This window comes from Pseudophryne corroboree, chromosome 4, assembly GCF_028390025.1.
Source record: "Pseudophryne corroboree isolate aPseCor3 chromosome 4, aPseCor3.hap2, whole genome shotgun sequence".
In the NCBI taxonomy this organism is placed as follows: domain Eukaryota; kingdom Metazoa; phylum Chordata; class Amphibia; order Anura; family Myobatrachidae; genus Pseudophryne; species Pseudophryne corroboree.
This window is the reverse complement of record NC_086447.1, coordinates 770,925,958-770,945,682: the sequence shown is the minus strand read 5'-3', so window position 1 is coordinate 770,945,682 and position 19,725 is coordinate 770,925,958. Positions and strand designations below refer to the sequence as shown.

The window sequence follows — 19,725 nt, the reverse complement described above, 5'->3', positions numbered from 1 at the left end:
TTGTAACGTAGCATTTCGTATGCAGATACAGCCACAGTCGCACATAATGAATATAGGCATGCTGCATATAATTTTAATCAGCAGAAGCTGCTTGTGGATCCTAGCCACATAGTAATGCAAATAAGATGCATTTTCATAAAAAAAGGCGCCCAAAGCTGACTCACGCCAGGCATCTCCTGCTGCATTGCGTACTGAGGCAAGATGTATAAGGAGACATCTGTATCTAAGCAGAGGCAGAGGTCACAGTGTTAGCGCCCATGTGTGCTGTGTGCGGGTGGGTTGGTTGTACAGTAATGTTCGGCATATGTGTAAAGGACATTATATGTATATAAGGGCATTAATAAAGGTTGGTGTGTAAGGCGCATTATGTTTATAAGGACATTAATAATGTGTGTCATATGTGTAAGGGGCATTTCTGTGTGATATTATGTGTATAACAGCATTACTAATGTGTGGCATTATGTGTATAAGGTGCTCTACTATGTGGTGTAACGTATTCAAAAGGGCACTACTGTGTGGTCTAATGTGAATAAAGAGCCATATGGTGTTGTGTAATGTGAATAAAGAGCAATATAGTGTTATGCAATGTGAATAAGGGGCACTTCTGTGAGAAGTAATGTAAGGCAAAGTGGTACTACAGTGTGATGTAACGTGAATAAGGGACACTATCGCATGACAAAATGTGAATAAAGTTGCACTACTGTGTGGCGTAATTTGAATTGGGAGTACTGCCATGCCCCTTCCCAGCAAGAACACACCCCTTTTTGAGCTGTGTGCCAAATGTGCGCACTGTTCCTATTTAAAATACAGGGGGCAGGAGCACCAAAATGAGCAGGAGGGGGGGAATTGGGGGGGGCAGACAAAATCTTACCTAGGGCATTGGGGCATCATATTGGTTAGAGCCAGCTCTGCCTATACGCTTATGTCATGCAAATGAGAGCTAAGATAACTATCCTCTGTGGCTCATAGCACTACACTCTATGTTGTTTTTATCCCCTTCTGGATCCTCTGCATTATAATTTATGTTTAACCCACCGTAAAACTCTACAACTCTGGATAGAGTTACAATTTATACAGAATACAAATTGCACATAACAACAAAACAGTTACACACAGTGCAAGATGTAGGAGGAGCAGATGTGTGACAAAGAGTAGAGAGAACCCTACTTATGAGAGATAACTGTCTAATGAGAGATGACAATGCAAAGACCTAGTAACTATTGGGACTCCTATTGTATATGGATCTGTAGTCTGCATGCAGAGGAAGTAGCTTTGGCTATAGCAAAGTAGTGAGTTTTGGCAAAGCACTTGGAAATCTGAAGGTCTTGGAGGAGAAGTCTTGGGGAGTGGAGTGCAAGGTGGTGATCAGAGACAAGGAGAGACATAGGTCAGAAACAGATTGAAGAGTGGAAGTGTGCCTTGTGACAAGATCAGAGATGCAAGAAATGGAAGATTTGGTGCATGTTTGAAGATAGTGTACATAGAGTGCTTGAACTGAATTGTGGAGACAATGGTGAACCAGTGTAAGCATTTGCAGAGTGGTGTAGTAGGATGTGGAGCAGTGGAACATCAGCCATGCTGTGGCAATAGGATGGCTGGTAGAGGGGAAAGATGGATGAGAGGAAGACCAGATAGCAGAAAGTTGCAGCAGCCATGACAGGAGATAATGACAGAATGGGTATTGGTAACATCTGAGAAATGCACAGATTCTGGCAATAATCTGGAGGACAAGACAAGACAGTGCAAGGGGCTGGATGTGTGGAGTGAGGCTAATGGTGGAGTTGAGGAAGACACAAAGGCGGCTGCCTTACTGAAATAGGACAGAGTGCAATGTTGGTATAATTATTATTAATAAATAATATAGCTGCACATTTCTGTACATACTGTATAACACTATCATTGACATTTGGCATCAGACCTTATTGCTGATCTTATTTAGCATGTTAGTCAAAACAGATGTAGAGATGTGAATTTAGAAGTATTCTTACTGGTTGCACAATGAATGTATTGTCTCCATATTCAGAAGCTTTTGTTATGGTAACTTCTCCATTTAATCCTTCATCCGCATCAGTTGCATTTACCTGACCCACCAGGAGAGGAGAGATGATCGTATAGAACCCCTCAGGTATTGTGAAAAAGAGGGGTGTGTTATGAAACACTGGATTATTATCATTTATGTCAATAATAGTAATAATGACTAATGCACTGGAATTCAGCCCATTTGTCTCTGCATCAAACACCCAGACCTGCAAGAGATGATGGCACACATATCACAGCTTGTATAATTGTCCAATATCAGACAAATAGCGCCACACAGAGTATACTGGTTATGCATTGAAACAAATAAAGGACTACAATACTATGGTGTATGTGTTAAAGTTTGTTATTGATAATGGGTATAACTACAGAAATACACTCCAGAATTAAAGACGATGCAAGAGTGATGCTACTGGGCCAGTGGAGGCCAAGCCTCGAAGCTTCTTTTATAGAATTTACCATATACAGTATGTCAAAAGAACAATGCAAAGTACAACAAACTTCCCTTTCAATAAAAAACTGAGATAAGTACATGTTTTATTTGGGGTTTTTTTCATGAACTTCCAATACACAGAAACACCCACTTCAGTGTCTTTTTGGTCAAAGGCCATTCAAATATTATTTAAAAAAATTGGAACCCTTTTATTTTAACCTGTAACCACTATGCAATGTTAAGAAAAAAATCACTACAAATAAGACATTTACCTTGACAGCTATTTCAGGCGTTAACTCTCTGTCCAGCTCCCCATGAGTGAGATACATTGCTCCCATTTTGTCGACCTTAAACATAGTGTTATTAGTAGTAAAATAACCATTGGATAATCCATCCTATAAAAATAAAAATGCACATATGTGACAAGGTTATCTCAATGATATCATAACTGAGACAAGTAAGATACCGCAGGGACTTGTCTTACCTCGTCTTTGTCACTGGCTGTAAGCACAAGAACGTTGGTCCCAGTCGGTGAGTTCTCAGCCAGATAGGACTTGTAGATAGGTTGGGAAAAGTTTGGAGGGTTGTCATTTTCATCCAGGATGGTTATCAGCACTACAGAATCAGCACTTTTAAGCAGATTGTTTTGCTGAACAGCCTAAGTGGAGTTATATAAAAATAATTTATTTATGTTCCAATGTAAGTTCAGCAGCGCAGACACAGAGCCTGGTCACAAGGCCACCCCCACCACGGCATGCTTCCGACTCATCACTGGTTTCCCGCATGTTATCTCAAACCTTCTCAGCGCCTCCTCTAATCTGGTGCCCAACACACATGCCTCCTCAGCCCACAGCACCCCCCCCCTAGTTGCATCCCCGATTAAAGGAGATGTGTAATCCTACGCCTGAGCAACATTGCAGTTGTTGCTCAGTAAGATCTACTTGTTGATGAAGAGACCCTGATACATGTCAGGGTCTGTTCATGTACTGTATTCTACTCACATGAGGTTCCATATACATGGCCAGAAACCTTATATGAAAATGCATATAACTATATAGGGTTCATTGTACCTTAAAACCAATGCAAGGAAATTATCCCATTTGAATGTATATAGCAGCTACTTAAGGTAAGGTGTGATCAGGGAGATTACTAGATTCTTTAATGAGTAAGGGAAATTGCTGCTCTTTCAGGGAGTCTACCTGACATTCAAAGAGATGTGCCAAGTATGGTTTTCATTAATCTTCTATAAAACATAGAAAAGGGCAGAGAAACACATGTGCTGTATATTGTTTTGTGTCTGGAGTACCTTCAGGTTAAGCTGCAATTACTTCCCACTGAATTACTTTGACATAAGAGATTATTCGTCTGTAGAGCAAAGAGCGTGTCAGCATGCACTGGCAATGTCCAATTGCCTGGCTGCATTCTGGGACCCTGGTTTAGAGATGAACGTTGGGCTGCTTGTTTGTGTCTCCACACTTACACTTTCACATCTGTATTTCTCTAACGTCCTAGTGGATGCTGGGAACTCCGAAAGGACCATGGGGAATAGCGGGCTCCGAAGGAGGCTGGGCACTCTAGAAAGATTTAGGACTACCTGGTGTGCACTGGCTCCTCCCACTATGACCCTCCTCCAAGCCTCAGTTAGATTTTGTGCCCGGCCGAGGTTGGATGCACACTAGGGGCTCTCCTGAGCTCTTAGAAGAAAGATAGTCTTAGGTTTATTATTTTCAGTGAGACCTGCTGGCAACAGGCTCACTGCAGCGAGGGACTAAGGGGAGAAGAAGCGAACTCGCCTGCTTGCAGCCGGATTAGGCTTCTTAGGCTACTGGACACCATTAGCTCCAGAGGGATCGACCGCAGGCCCAGCCTTGATGTTCGGTCCCGGAGCCGCGCCGCCGTCCCCCTTACAGAGCCAGAAGCAAGAAGATGGTCCGGAAAATCGGCGGCATGAAGACATCAGTCTTCACCAAGGTAGCGCACAGCACTGCAGCTGTGCGCCATTGCTCCTCATACACACTTCACACTCCGGTCACTGAGGGTGCAGGGCGCTGGGGGGGGGGGCGCCCTGAGGCAGCAATAAAAACACCTTGGCTGGCAAAAATACCTCAATATATAGCCCCAGGGGCTATATATGAGGTAAATACCCCTGCCAGATTCCATAAAAAAGCGGGAGAATAGGCCGCGGAAAAGGGGCGGAGCTATCTCCCTCAGCACACTGGGCGCCATTTTTCCCTCACAGTTCCGCTGGAAGGAAGCTCCCTGGCTCTCCCCTGCAGACTACTCTACAGAAAAGGGTAAAAAAGAGAGAGGGGGGGCATTTAATTTGGCGCAGTATATAGTTTATATTAAAAAGCAGCTATAAGGGACATAACTCAGTTAGTCCCTGCCTTATATAGCGCTCTGGTGTGTGCTGGCATACTCTCACTCTGTCCCCCCAAAGGGCTTTTGTGGGTCCTGTCCTCTATATAGAGCATTCCCTGTGTGTGTGGAGTGTGTCGGTACGGCTGTGTCGACATGTTTGATGAGGATAATGAGGTGGAGGCGGAGCAGATGCCTTTAGAAGGGATGTCACCCCCTGGGGGGCAGACACCTGAGTGGATGTGCTTATGGAAAGAAATGAGTGCACGAATAGACTCATTACATAAGAAATTTGACGACATGCCGACTGCGGGACAGCCGAGTTCTCAGGGGCTCTGAAACGCCCGCTATCTCAGATGGCACAAGTAGATGTCGACACGGATACTGACACCAGTGTCGACGACGATGAGTCAAATTTAATGCCCATTAAGGCCATTCACTGCATGATTGAGGCAATGAAAGAGGTGTTAAATATCTCTGATTTACATCCAGGTACCACAAAAAAGGGTATTATGTTTGGGGAGAAAAAACTACCTGTAGTTTTTCCCCCGTCAGATGAATTAAATGAAGTGTGTGAAGAAGCGTGGGCTTCCCCTGATAAGAAATTGGTAATTCCTAAGAAGGTACTAATGGCGTTCCCTTTCCCGCCAGAGGATAGGTTACGTTGGGAAACACCTCCTAGGGTGGATAAAGCGCTCACACGTTTGTCTAAAAAGGTGGCACTACCGTCTCAGGATACGGCCGCCCTTAAGGAACCTGCTGATAGAAAGCAGGAGGCGATCCTGAAGTCTGTATATACACACTCAGGCATTATACTTAGACCAGCTATTGCGTCAGCATGGATGTGCAGTGCTGCCGCTGCGTGGTCGGATAAACTGTCAGAAAATATTGACACACTAGACAGAGACACGATTCTGCTAACAATGACCATATCAAAGACTCAGTCTTATATATGAGAGATGCACAGAGGGAAGTCTGCTGGCTGGCATCTAAAATAAGTGCATTGTCCATCTCTGCTAGGAGATGCTTATGGACTCGCCAGTGGACTGGAGATGCAGATTCCAAAAGGCTCTTCCAAGTCCGCCGCATGACGGTGGGGCTCCACAGGCGGAGCTAGGTACGGTGGGGGCCCGCCTCATGAATTTCAGCGATCAGTGGGCTCGCTCACAGGTGGATCCCTGGATCCTTCAAATAGTATCTCAGGGGTACAAGCTGGAATTCGAGGCGGCTCCACCCCACCGGTTCCTAAAATCTGCCTTGCCGATTGCTCCCTCAGACAGGGAGGCGGTGCTAGCAGCGATTCACAAGCTGTATTCCCAGCAGGTGATAATCAAGGTACCCCTACTTCCACAAGGCCGGGGTTACTATTCCACACTATTTGTGGTGCCGAAACCGGACGGTTCGGTGAGACCCATTTTAAATTTGAAATCCTTGAACACATACATAAAAAAATTCAAGTTCAAGATGGAATCGCTCAGGGCGGTTATTGCAAGCCTGGAGGAGGGGGATTACATGGTATCCCTGGACATCAAGGATGCTTACCTGCATGTCCCCATTTACCATCCTCACCAGGAGTACCTCAGATTTGTGGTACAGGATTGCCATTACCAATTCCAGACGCTGCCGTTTGGACTCTCCACGGCACCGACGGTATTTACCAAGGTTATGGCGGAAATGATGATACTCCTTCGAAAAAAGGGAGTTTTAATTATCCCATACTTGGACGATCTCCTTATAAAGGCACGATCCAAGGAACAGTTGTTAGTGGGAGTAGCACTATCTCAGGAAGTGCTGCGCCAGCACGGCTGGATTCTGAATATCCCAAAGTCACAGCTGGTCCCGACGACACGTCTAATGTTCCTGGGAATGATTCTGGACACAGTCCAGAAAAAAGTGTTTCTCCTGGAGGAGAAAGCCAGGGAGTTGTCTTCTCTAGTCAGAGACCTCCTAAAACCAAAACAGGTATCGGTGCATCACTGCACGCGGGTCCTGGGAAAGATGGTAGCTTCTTACGAAGCAATTCCATTCGGCAGGTTCCATGCCAGTATTTTTCAGTGGGACCTGTTGGACAAGTGGTCCGGATCGCATCTTCAGATGCATCGCTTGATAACCCTGTCCCCAAGAACCAGGGTGTCTCTTCTGTGGTGGCTGCAGAGTGCTCATCTTTTGGAGGGCCGCAGATTCGGCATACAGGACTGGGTCCTGGTGACCACGGATGCCAGCCTACGAGGCTGGGGGGCAGTCACAAAGGGAAGAAACTTCCAAGGACTATGGTCAAGTCAGGAGTCTTCCCTTCACATAAATATTCTGGAACTAAGGGCCATTTACAATGCCCTAAGTCAAGCAAAATCCCTGCTCCTACACCAGCCGGTGCTGATCCAGTCAGACAACATCACGGCAGTCGCCCGTGTGAATCGACAGGGCGGCACAAGAAGCAGGATGGCAATGGCAGAAGCCACAAGGATTCTCCGATGGGCGGAAAATCATGTACTAGCACTGTCAGCAGTGTTCATCCCGGGAGTGGACAACTGGGAAGCAGACTTTCTCAGCAGGCACGACCTCCACCCGGGAGAGTGGGGACTTCATCCAGAAGTCTTCCAAATGTTTGTAAATCAGTGGGGTCGTCCACAGGTGGACATGATGGCGTCCCGCCTAAACAAAAAACTAGAGAGGTATTGCGCCAGGTCAAGAGACCCTCAGGCGATAGCTGTGGACGCTCTAGTGACACCGTGGGTGTACCAGTCAGTTTATGTGTTCCCTCCTCTACCTCTCATACCAAAGGTATTGAGAATAATAAGAAAGCGAGGTGTAAACACAATTCTCGTGGTTCCGGATTGGCCAAGAAGAGCGTGGTACCCGGAACTTCAAGAGATGATCACAGAGGACCCGTGGTCTCTGCCGCTCAGACAAGACCTGCTACAGCAGGGGCCCTGTCTGTTCCAAGACTTACCGCGGCTGCGTTTGACGGCATGGCGGTTGAACGCCGGATCCTGAAGGAAAAGGGCATTCCGGAGGAAGTCATTCCTACGCTTATTAAAGCTAGGAAAGAGGTTACAGCAAATCATTATCACCGCATATGGCGGAAGTATGTTGCATGGTGTGAGGCCGAAAAGGCCCCAACAGAGGAATTTCAACTAGGTCGATTTCTGCATTTCCTGCAAGCAGGAGTGAATATGGGCCTAAAACTAGGCTCCATTAAAGTACAGATCTCGGCTCTGTCGATTTTCTTTCAAAAAGAACTAGCTTCAGTACCTGAAGTTCAGACATTTGTGAAAGGAGTGCTGCATATTCAGCCCCCATTTGTGCCTCCTGTGGCACCTTGGGATCTCAACGTGATGTTGAGTTTCTTAAAATCACATTGGTGTGAGCCACTAAAAACCGTGGATCTGAAATATCTCACGTGGAAAGTGGTCATGTTATTGGCTTTGGCTTCAGCCAGGCGTGTGTCAGAATTTGCGGCTTTATCATGAAAAAGCCCTTATCTGATTTTCCATATGGATAGGGCAGAATTGAGGACTCGTCCCCAATTTCTCCCAAAGGTGGTGTCAGCGTTTTACCTGAACCAGCCTATTGTGGTGCCTGCGGCTACTAGGGACTTGGAGGACTCCAAGTTGCTAGACGTTGTCAGGGCCCTGAAAATATATGTTTCCAGGACGGCTGGAGTCAGAAAATCTGACTCGCTGTTTATCCTGTATGCACCCAACAAGCTGGGTGCTCCTGCTTCTAAGCAGACTATTGCTCGCTGGATTTGTAGTACAATTCAGCTTGCTCATTCTGTGGCAGGCCTGCCACAGCCAAAATCTGTAGATGCCCATTCCACTAGGAAGGTGGGCTCATCTTGGGCGGCTGCCCGAGGGGTCTCGGCTTTACAACTTTGCCAAGCAGCTACTTGGTCAGGGGCAAACACGTTTGCAAAATTCTACAATTTTGATACCCTGGCTGAGGAGGACCTGGAGTTCTCTCATTCGGTGCTGCAGAGTCATCCGCACTCTCCCGCCCGTTTGGGAGCTTTGGTATAATCCCCATGGTCCTTTCGGAGTTCCCAGCATCCACTAGGACGTTAGAGAAAATAAGAATTTACTCACCGGTAATTCTATTTCTCGTAGTCCGTAGTGGATGCTGGGCGCCCATCCCAAGTGCGGTTTATCTGCAATACTTGTACATAGTTATTGTTAACTAAATCGGGTTATTGTTGAGCCATCTGTTGAGAGGCTCAGTTGTTTCATACTGTTAACTGGGATTCATATCACGAGTTGTACGGTGTGATTGGTGTGGCTGGTATGAGTCTTACCCGGGATTCAAAATCCTTCCTTATTGTGTACGCTCGTCCGGGCACAGTGTCCTGACTGAGGCTTGGAGGGGGGTCATGGTGGGAGGAGCCAGTGCACACCAGGTAGTCCTAAATCTTTCTAGAGTGCCCAGCCTCCTTCGGAGCCCGCTATTCCCCATGGTCCTTTCGGAGTTCCCAGCATCCACTACGGACTACGAGAAATAGAATTACCGGTGAGTAAATTCTTATTTTTGCATGCAACTTAAAATGAGATGTAGTCAGCATCCCAACAGTCAGAATCCTGCCAGTAAGTACTTAGATTAGGGTTAGAGTTAGAGTTAGAGTTAGGCACTAGGGAGACAGTTAGGATTAAGCTGTGGGGAGGGGGGTTGGTTAGGGTTAGACTGCGGGAGGGGATGGTTAGAGTTAGGCACTAGGGGGAGGGCTAGGGTTAGGCTGCGGGGAGGGGGTCGGTTAGAGCTAGACTGTGGTAGGTGATGGTTAGGGTTAGGCTGTGGGAGGGGACGGTTAGTGTTAGGTTATGGGAGGTAACAGGGTTAGGCTGTGGGAGGGGATGGTTAGGGTTAGGCTGTGGGAGGGAACAGTTAGGGTTAGGCTGTGGGAGGGGATGTTAGTGTTAGGTTATGGGAGGTAACAGGGTTAGGCTGTGGGAGGGGATGGTTAGGGTTAGGCTGTGGGAGGGAACAGTTAGGGTTAGGCTGTGGGAGGGGATGTTAGTGTTAGGTTATGGGAGGTAATAGTTAGGGTTAGGCTGTGGGAGGGAACAATTAGGGTTAGGCTGTGTGAGGGGATGTTAGGGTTAGGCTGTGGGAGGGGATGGTTAGGGTTAGGCTGTGGGAGGGGATGGTTAGTGTTAGGTTATGGGAGGGGATGGTTAGTGTTAGGTTATGGGAAGTAACAGTTAGGGTTAGGCTGTGGGAGGTGACGGTTAGGGATAGGCTGTCGGAGGGGATAGTTAGGGTTAGGCTGTGGAAGGGGATGGTTAGGGTTAGGCTGTGGGAGGGGACAGTTAGGGTTAGGCTGTCGGAGGGGATGGTTAGGATTACGCTGTGGGAGGGGACGGTTAGGGTTAGGCTGTGGGAGGGGATGGTTAGGGTTAGGCTGTGGGAGAGGACGGTTAGGGTTAGGCTATCAGAGGGGATGGTTAGGGTTAGGCTGTGGGAGGGGACGGTTAGGGTTAGGCTGTGGGAGGGGACGGTTAGAGTTAGGCTGTGGGAGGGGACGGTTAGGGTTAGGCTGTGGGAGGTGATGGTTAAGGTTAGGCTGTGGGAGGGGACGGTTAGGGTTAGGCTGTGGGAGGGGACGGTTAGGGTTAGGCTGTGGGAGGGGACGGTTAGGTTTAGGCTGTGGGAGGGGACGGTTAGGATTAGGCTGCGGGAGGTGTGGGTTAGGAGTAGAATTAGAATATTCCCTGGGATCTGTTGGGATTCTGAACGTCGGGATGCCGCTGTCGGCATTCTGTTTGTTGGGATCCTGATACCATACCCTTAAAATAAGTACACTCTTAAATCTAGCATATGTGTGCGTCCAGAGCAAAGATGCAACAATCATCATCACCAACTCCAAACTTGCACTGTTTATGTAAATTCAGAATTTACTTTTTGCAGATAATGTATTTAATAACGTGTGTAACGCAAAAGCAATGCATATTCATACAGATGCGCCGTACTTGCTTCTGCATACAGTATGTTCACTCTGTACTGCACTTGCACATTAACACCCCTGACACCAGGCAACTCTATCTGGCCTGTGCTCTCTATTTTTCTTACTATTCAAACTGCAGTGACCAACGCTCAATATATATACAATTCAGTGGTGTCCAGGTATTATGACAATTGGTGCCACTTAATTATTTACTGTTTTCTCTGGAGCTGCAGGTTATTAGTCCTCAATGAAGATTTGTGTAGCCATAAATGTTTACTGTTCATAATTAGCTCCCAATTGGTTTTTCCTCTCTCCTTACTGAGTGACTACAGCTGACAGCACCAGAGGCACAAATCAAGTGTCCATGTGCGTCTTCCTATAGTGTGTGAGCAGCTAATTAGAGAAGAGTCTGACATGGAGGTGCCCACTATTAGTTTATAGGTGCCCTGTTTGGAAATAATTAATTTCACAGGGATTTCTGGCCAGATGGAGGAATGGAGAGACTAACTGTACTATAACACACGTACTAAATCAGGACTACATGCTGTTATATTAATAACTGGCTGTGCAGGCTGGGTGGATCCAAACCGACTCTGCAAAGAGAGACAATTCTTTATAGGTAACCGGGAGAACTGAAGCTTCCCTTTGTACTGATTTTGGATTGTTATAAGAGAAATGCGTGATCTGTAAGCGGGTGAAAATGACTCAAAAGAAAAGAAAAATGGGCGCAAATGACTCAAAAGAAAAGTGCACAGAAAATGTTTGTTTCCCCCAAATAGGCAGAGCTATATGCATCCTAATCAGCGTCCACCCCTGCACTGGCAGCACATGTGCTTGGTTTTTAGAGCTGTCATCATATAGTGTATATATATATATATATATGCATATGTGTTGGTCTGCATGAGCAAACACATACGCATATATGCCGCTGAAACCCCCCCTTCCCCATTCCCTTCCAGCTCTGTCTCTCCAAACATAAGATTTTATAAATGCAAAATGCTTGAAGCTCTTTATAGCCAATTACAGTATATGTGCACACATTCATTTAATAATAAAGGCATGTGCATGCTGGCATTTATAGCACCACACACGACCAATATAATTGCTGTGTCCATCATTAATTAATTTATATAGCTCCAATTAACATAAAATTATGTTGGCCCCTTTATTTATTGTATGGATATTATATTAACCCAATAATATTTATTAAACATTATTTCTCTGACGTCCTAGTGGATGCTGGGAACTCCGTAAGGACCATGGGGAATAGCGGCTCCGCAGGAGACTGGGCACAACTAAAGAAAGCTTTAGGACTACCTGGTGTGCACTGGCTTCTCCCTCTATGACCCTCCTCCAGACCTCAGTTAGAATCTTGTGCCCGGCTGAGCTGGATGCACACTAGGGGCTCTCCTGAGCTCTTAGAAAAGAAAGTTATTTTTAGGTTTTTTATTTTCAGTGAGATCTGCTGGCAACAGACTCACTGCTACGAGGGACTTAGGGGAGAGAAGCGGACCTACCTGCTTGCAGCTAGCTTGGGCTTCTTAGGCTACTGGACACCATTAGCTCCAGAGGGATCGAACACAGGCCCAGCCTCGGTCGTCCGGTCCCGGAGCCGCGCCGCCGTCCCCCTTGCAAAGCCAGAAGCAAGAAGATGTTCCTGAAAATCGGCGGCAGAAGACTTCGGTCTTCATTAAGGTAGCGCACAGCACTGCAGCTGTGTGCCATTGCTCCCCATGCACACCACACACTCCGGTCACTGATGGGTGCAGGGCGCTGGGGGCGCCCTGGGGCTGCAATAAGAGTACCTTACTGGCAAAATAACACATAATATAGTAATTAAGACTATATATGTGTAAAATCCCCTGCCATATATTCCATAAAAAAGCGGGAGAAGTCAGCCAGAAAAGGGGCGGGGCTATCTCCCTCAGCACACTGGCGCCATTTTCCCTCACAGCTCCGCTGGAAGGACGCTCCCCAGGCTCTCCCCTGCAGTTTCCAGACTACATAGGGTAAAAAAGAGAGGGGGGGCACTAAATTTAGGCGCAATCTGTGTAATATCAGCAGCTATAGGGGAAAAATCACTGTGGGTAGTGTGAATCCCTATATATATAGTGCTCTGGTGTGTGCTGGCATACTCTCTCTCTGTCTCCCCAAAGGACTTTGTGGGGTCCTGTCCTCAGTCAGAGCATTCCCTGTGTGTGTGCGGTGTGTCGGTACGGCTGTGTCGACATGTTTGATGAGGAGGCTTATGTGGAGGCGGAGCAGATACCGGTAAATGTGATGTCACCCCCTGCGGGTTCGACACCTGAGTGGATGGACATGTGGAAGGAATTACGCGACAGTGTCAGCTCCTTGCATAAAAGGTTTGACGACATAGCAGATATGGGACAGCCGGCTTCTCAGCCTGTGCCTGCCCAGACGTCTCAAAAGCCATCAGGGGCTCTAAAACGCCCGCTACCTCAGATGGCAGACACAGATGTCGACACGGATACTGACTCCAGTGTCGACGATGATGAGACTAGTGTACATTCCAATAGAGCCACCCGTTACATGATTACGGCAATGAAAAATGTGTTGCATATTTCTGATATTACCCCAGGTACCACAAAAAAGGGTATTATGTTTGGGGAGAAAAAAGTACCAGTGGTTTTTCCCCCTTCTGATGAATTAAATGAAGGGTGTGAAGAAGCGTGGGCTTCCCCCGATAAGAAACTGGTAATTTCTAAAAAGTTACTAATGGCGTACCCTTTCCCGCCAGAGGACAGGTCACGTTGGGAGACATCCCCTAGGGTGGATAAAGCGCTCACACGTCTGTCAAAGAAGGTGGCACTACCGTCTCCGGACACAGCCGCCTTAAAGGAACCTGCAGATAGAAAGCAGGAGGCTATCCTGAAGTCTGTATATACACACTCAGGCATTATACTTAGACCAGCTATTGCTTCTGCATGGATGTGCAGTGCTGCAGCTGCGTGGTCAGATTCCCTGTCAGGAAACATTGATACCTTAGACAGGGACACTATATTGCTAACCGTAGAGCACATTAAAGACGCAGTCTTATACATGAGAGATGCACAGAGGGATATTTGCCGGCTGGCATCTAAAATAAACGCAATGTCCATTTCTGCCAGGAGAGGATTGTGGACTCGGCAGTGGACAGGTGATGCTGATTCTAAAAGGCACATGGAAGTTTTGCCTTACAAGGGTGAGGAGTTGTTTGGGGATGGTCTCTCGGACCTCGTTTCCACAGCTACAGCTGGGAAATCAGCATTTTTACCCCATGTTCCCTCACAGCCAAAGAAAGCACCGTATTATCAGGTACAGTCCTTTCGGCCCCAGAAAGGTAAGCGGGTTAAAGGCGCGTCCTTTCTGCCCAGAGGCAGAGGTAGGGGGAAAAAGCTGCAGCATACAGCCAGTTCCCAGGAACAAAAGTCCTCCCCCGCTTCCTCTAAGTCCACCGCATGACGCTGGGGCTTTACAGGCGGAGCCAGGTACGGTGGGGGCCCGTCTCAAGAACTTCAGCGACCAGTGGGCTCGCTCACGGGTGGATCCCTGGATTCTACAGGTAGTATCTCAGGGGTACAAGCTGGAGTTCGAGACGTCTCCCCCTCGCCGCTTCCTCAAATCTGCCTTGCCGACGGCTCCCTCGGACAGGGAGGCAGTGCTGGAGGCAATTCACAAGCTGTATTCGCAGCAGGTGATAGTCAAGGTACCCCTCCTTCAACAGGGACGGGGTTACTATTCCACAATGTTTGTGGTACCGAAACCGGACGGTTCGGTGAGACCCATCTTAAATTTGAAATCCTTGAACACTTATATACGAAGGTTCAAGTTCAAAATGGAATCGCTCAGGGCGGTTATTGCAAGCCTGGACGAAGGGGATTTCATGGTATCACTGGACATCAAGGATGCTTACCTGCATGTCCCCATTTACCCCCCTCACCAGGAGTACCTCAGATTTGTGGTACAGGACTGTCATTACCAATTCCAGACGTTGCCGTTTGGTCTGTCCACGGCACCGAGGGTATTTACCAAGGTAATGGCAGAGATGATGATACTCCTTCGAAAAAAGGGAGTTATAATTATCCCGTACTTGGACGATCTCCTTATAAAGGCGAGGTCCAGGGAACAGTTGTTGATCGGAGTAGCACTAGCTCGGGCAGTACTACAACAGCACGGCTGGATCCTGAACATTCCGAAGTCGCAGCTGGTTCCTACAACGCGTCTACTGTTCCTGGGGATGGTTCTCGACACAGAACAGAAAAAAGTGTTTCTCCCGGAGGAGAAGGCCAAGGAGTTGTCATCTCTAGTCAGAGACCTCCTAAAACCAAAACAGGTGTCGGTGCACCACTGCACGCGAGTCCTGGGAAAGATGGTGGCTTCTTACAAAGCAATTCCATTCGGAAGGTTCCATGCAAGGATCTTTCAGTGGGATCTGTTGGACAAGTGGTCCGGATCGCATCTTCAGATGCATCGGCTGATAACCCTGTCTCCGAGGACCAGGGTGTCGCTGCTGTGGTGGCTGCAAAGTGCTCATCTTCTAGAGGGCCACAGATTCGGCATACAGGACTGGGTCCTGGTGACCACGGATGCCAGCCTTCGAGGTTGGGGGGCAGTCACACAGGGAAGAAATTTCCAAGGACAATGGTCAAGTCAGGAGACTTCCCTACACATAAATATTCTGGAACTAAGGGCCATTTACAATGCCCTAAGTCAGGCAAGACCCCTGCTTCAACACCAGCCGGTGCTGATCCAGTCAGACAACATCACGGCGGTCGCCCATGTAAACCGACAGGGTGGCACAAGAAGCATGATGGCGATGGCAGAAGCCACAAGGATTCTCCGATGGGCGGAAAATCATGTGTTAGCACTGTCAGCAGTGTTCATTCCCGGAGTGGACAACTGGGAAGCAGACTTTCTCAGCAGGCACGACCTCCACCCGGGAGAGTGGGGACTTCATCCAGAAGTCTTCCAAATGATTGTACAACATTGGGAAAGGCCACTTGTGGACATGATGGCCTCCCGCCTCAACAAAAAGCTAAAAAGATATTGCGCCAGGTCAAGGGACCCTCAGGCGATAGCTGTGGACGCTCTGGTAACACCGTGGGCGTACCAGTCGGTGTATGTGTTCCCTCCTCTGCCTGTCATACCCAAGGTACTGAGAATAATAAGAAGGAGAGGAGTAAGAACTATACTCATTGTTCCGGATTGGCCAAGAAGAGCTTGGTACCCAGAACTTCAAGAAATGATCTCAGAGGACCCATGGCTTCTGCCGCTCAGACAGGACCTGCTGCAGCAGGGGCCCTGTCTGTTCCAAGACTTACGGCGGCTGCGTTTGACGGCATGGCGGTTGAACGCCGGATCCTGAAGGAAAAGGGCATTCCGGAGGAAGTTATTCCTATGCTAATTAAAGCTAGGAAAGAAGTGACCGCAAACCATTATCACAGCATATGGCGGAAATATGTTGCGTGGTGTGAGGCCAGGAAGGCCCCAACGGAGGAATTTCAGCTAGGTCGATTTCTGCACTTCCTACAGTCAGGGGTGATTATGGGCCTAAAATTGGGTTCCATTAAGGTCCAGATTTCGGCTCTATCGATTTTCTTCCAAAAAGAACTGGCTTCACTACCTGAAGTTCAGACATTTGTTAAGGGAGTGCTGCATATTCAGCCCCCTTTTGTGCCCCCAGTGGCACCTTGGGATCTCAACGTGGTGTTGGATTTCCTAAAGTCGCATTGGTTTGAACCACTTAAAACCGTGGAACTAAAATATCTCACGTGGAAAGTGGTCATGCTGTTGGCCTTGGCTTCGGCCAGGCGTGTGTCAGAATTGGCGGCTTTGTCATGTAAAAGCCCTTATCTGATTTTCCATATGGATAGGGCGGAATTGAGGACTCGTCCCCAATTTCTCCCAAAGGTGGTTTCAGCGTTTCATTTGAACCAGCCTATTGTGGTGCCTGCGGCTACTCGTGACTTGGAGGACTCCAAGTTGCTGGACGTAGTCCGGGCCCTAAAAATCTATGTTTCCAGGACAGCTGGAGTCAGAAAGACTGACTCGCTATTTATCCTGCATGCGCCTAACAAGTTGGGTGCACCTGCTTCAAAGCAGACTATTGCTCGCTGGATCTGTAGCACGATTCAACTTGCACATTCTGCGGCTGGACTGCCGCATCTTAAATCTGTGAAAGCCCATTCCACGAGGAAGGTGGGCTCTTCTTGGGCGGCTGCCCGAGGGGTCTCGGCTTTACAACTTTGCCGAGCAGCTACTTGGTCGGGGTCAAACACATTTGCTAAATTCTACAAGTTTGATACCCTGGCTGAGGAGGACCTAGAGTTCGCTCATTCGGTGCTGAAGAGTCATCCGCACTCTCCCGCCCGTTTGGGAGCTTTGGTATAATCCCCATGGTCCTTACGGAGTTCCCAACATCCACTAGGACGTCAGAGAAAATAAGATTTTACTCACCGGTAAATCTATTTCTCGTAGTCCGTAGTAGATGCTGGGCGCCCGTCCCAAGTGCGGATTGTCTGCAATACTTGTATATAGTTATTGTTTAACTAAAGGGTTATTGTTGAGCCATCTGTTGAGAGGCTCAGTTATATTTCATACTGTTAACTGGGTATAGTGTCACGAGTTATACGGTGTGATTGGTGTGGCTGGTATGAGTCTTACCCGGGATTCAAAATCCTTTCCTTATTGTGTCAGCTCTTCCGGGCACAGTATCCTAACTGAGGTCTGGAGGAGGGTCATAGAGGGAGGAGCCAGTGCACACCAGGTAGTCCTAAAGCTTTCTTTAGTTGTGCCCAGTCTCCTGCGGAGCCGCTATTCCCCATGGTCCTTACGGAGTTCCCAGCATCCACTACGGACTACGAGAAATAGATTTACCGGTGAGTAAACTCTTATTATTGAAAACCCCAATATCTGAGGCCTCTCCTGTACCCGTATAAAGTAGGGCCTCAAGTGCAATGCTTAACAATGCGTTACTGATATGTTTATTTCCTATTATATATATATATATATATATATATATATATATGTATATAGAAAAGATTCAGAGGGGGCACTCTCCAGACTTTTTTCATAAACAACTGTTCATTTATTAATGGTATACTTTACATGATCAGCATAGTGACAAGCATTTCCTCAAGCGCTTTCGGCCCAAAGCAAGGGCCTTCCTCAGGAGGCACTGTACATCAATCACAGCTTCCAACATCCATGAGCAGAAATCCAGACATCCAGCAGGATGCTGGATGTCTGGATTTCTGCTCATGGATGTTGGAAGCTGTGATTGATGTACAGTGCCTCCTGAGGAAGGCCCTTGCTTTGGGCCGAAAGCGCTTGAGGAAATGCTTGTCACTATGCTGATCATGTAAAGTATACCATTAATAAATGAACAGTTGTTTATGAAAAAAGTCTGGAGAGTGCCCCCTCTGAATCTTTTCTATATATTTGGATACCTTGGTATTCGAGTGGACACCCCAGCGTTTACACAATCTGAAGATGTGAGTGCGACCGTCTGTTGGATGTATATATGTATATATGTATATCTTCTGGCAAACAACAATACCTTAATTGGCACTGTAAGGAGAGAGACAGCCTCTCTGTCCATTTCTCTGTTAAGGGAAATTACTCCATCGGTTCTATTAATGGAAATAACATCTCTGAACTCAGGAGGGTACACTGCAATAGACAAATACATATCACATGTGCATGTTTGCTCTCCCCGTACCTCTGAGCATTACATATATTTTAAAATTCAATTACGCATCGTCAGCTGATAGTTACTGGAGATTTAAATGATTTGTTTTAGTTGTAACAGTAATATGATAGGGGAGATGTACTGCACTAAGGGGGACATTTACTAAGCAGTGATACGAGCAGAGAAGTGAGCCAGTGGAGACGTTGCCCCATCAACCAATCAGCAGCTCTGTATCATTTTATAGTATGCAAATTATAGATGTTACTTCAGTGCTGATTGGTTGCCATGGGCAACTTCTCCACTGGCTCACTTCTCCACTCTTATTACTGCTTAGTAAATGTACCCCTAAGCCTTCGAAAGTGATAAAGTGGAGAGAGATAAAGCACCAGCCATTCAGATCCTAACTGCCATGTTACAGGCTGCGTTTGAAAAATGACAGTTAGGAGCTGATTGGTTGCTAGTTTATCTCTCTCCACTTTACCACTCTCCGAGGTTTAGTACATCTGACGCTATTTTAAAACGGAGTGTGTATGAACCCTTTTATATTACAGGACTAGAGATAAGCACATTGCTTTGGACACTTCTGAAATTTTGAAGAACTTCAGATATGTGCTGCTACCAAATTAATAAATGAAACAATTATTAAATGACACCCAATGTAAAAATCAGGCCACTCACAGGACATGTCACATGTATATATAATGTCCATATAAAAATACATTACAGCCCTTGGACACTCATTCTTCCTGGATAACACTACATAAAATATCTGAGGCGCTCTGTTTTTTTGTTTTGTTTTTGTGCTAGCAAAGGGAAAGTAGTAAAAGGTTGACCATGAGGAATATTCATTTGTATAATTTAGTTTAATAGGATAGTTCGCTAATCTGTAAATATTATTTAGGAAATATATAAAATGCAGAGTGGGGACATTAGTACACAAACTGTATATTTGCTTTCTAGGTAAAAGATGACACTCCATGAAAAAGTTTCCTTGTCGTGATCATAAGACCTCGTTTGTTTTTTGTTTTGTTGTTTTTAAAACTGTAACCCTGAGGATCAGTTTGAAAAAGGGATTAGTGATCCCTATTTTTAGTTCACTTAGTACATTTGAAAACTAGAGAAAGGCGGCTTGTGTAACTGAGCCATTATTAATGACCTTCCTCTTTCTAAACAGGTATGCGTACAAAATATTGGCAGGTCACTACCCAAGTCTTAAGGTGCATACACACGGAGTGATAAGTTAGTGCATATCTCTCCATGTGTACACAGCCA

The 19,725-nt window shown here is 46.7% G+C and overlaps 1 protein-coding gene across 5 annotated transcripts in view; it reads right to left on the bottom strand.

The window, feature by feature from the left end:
• LOC134910339 (cadherin-23-like) overlaps nt 1-19,725 on the bottom strand; it is a 236,059-nt gene that overhangs the window by 214,259 nt on the left and 2,075 nt on the right. For 4 of the 5 annotated variants that reach the window (XM_063918239.1, XM_063918234.1, XM_063918237.1 and 1 more), the window contains exons 2-5: nt 18,322-18,434; nt 2,955-3,128; nt 2,743-2,865; nt 1,989-2,246 (exon numbers count right to left, since the gene is read on the bottom strand). In XM_063918239.1, coding sequence (XP_063774309.1) covers nt 1,989-2,246; nt 2,743-2,865; nt 2,955-3,128; nt 18,322-18,363 — 597 coding nt within the window. In that variant the 5' untranslated portion in view covers nt 18,364-18,434. The remainder of the gene's footprint in view (nt 1-1,988; nt 2,247-2,742; nt 2,866-2,954; nt 3,129-18,321; nt 18,435-19,725) is intronic. The other variant, XM_063918238.1, reaches the window with a different exon arrangement.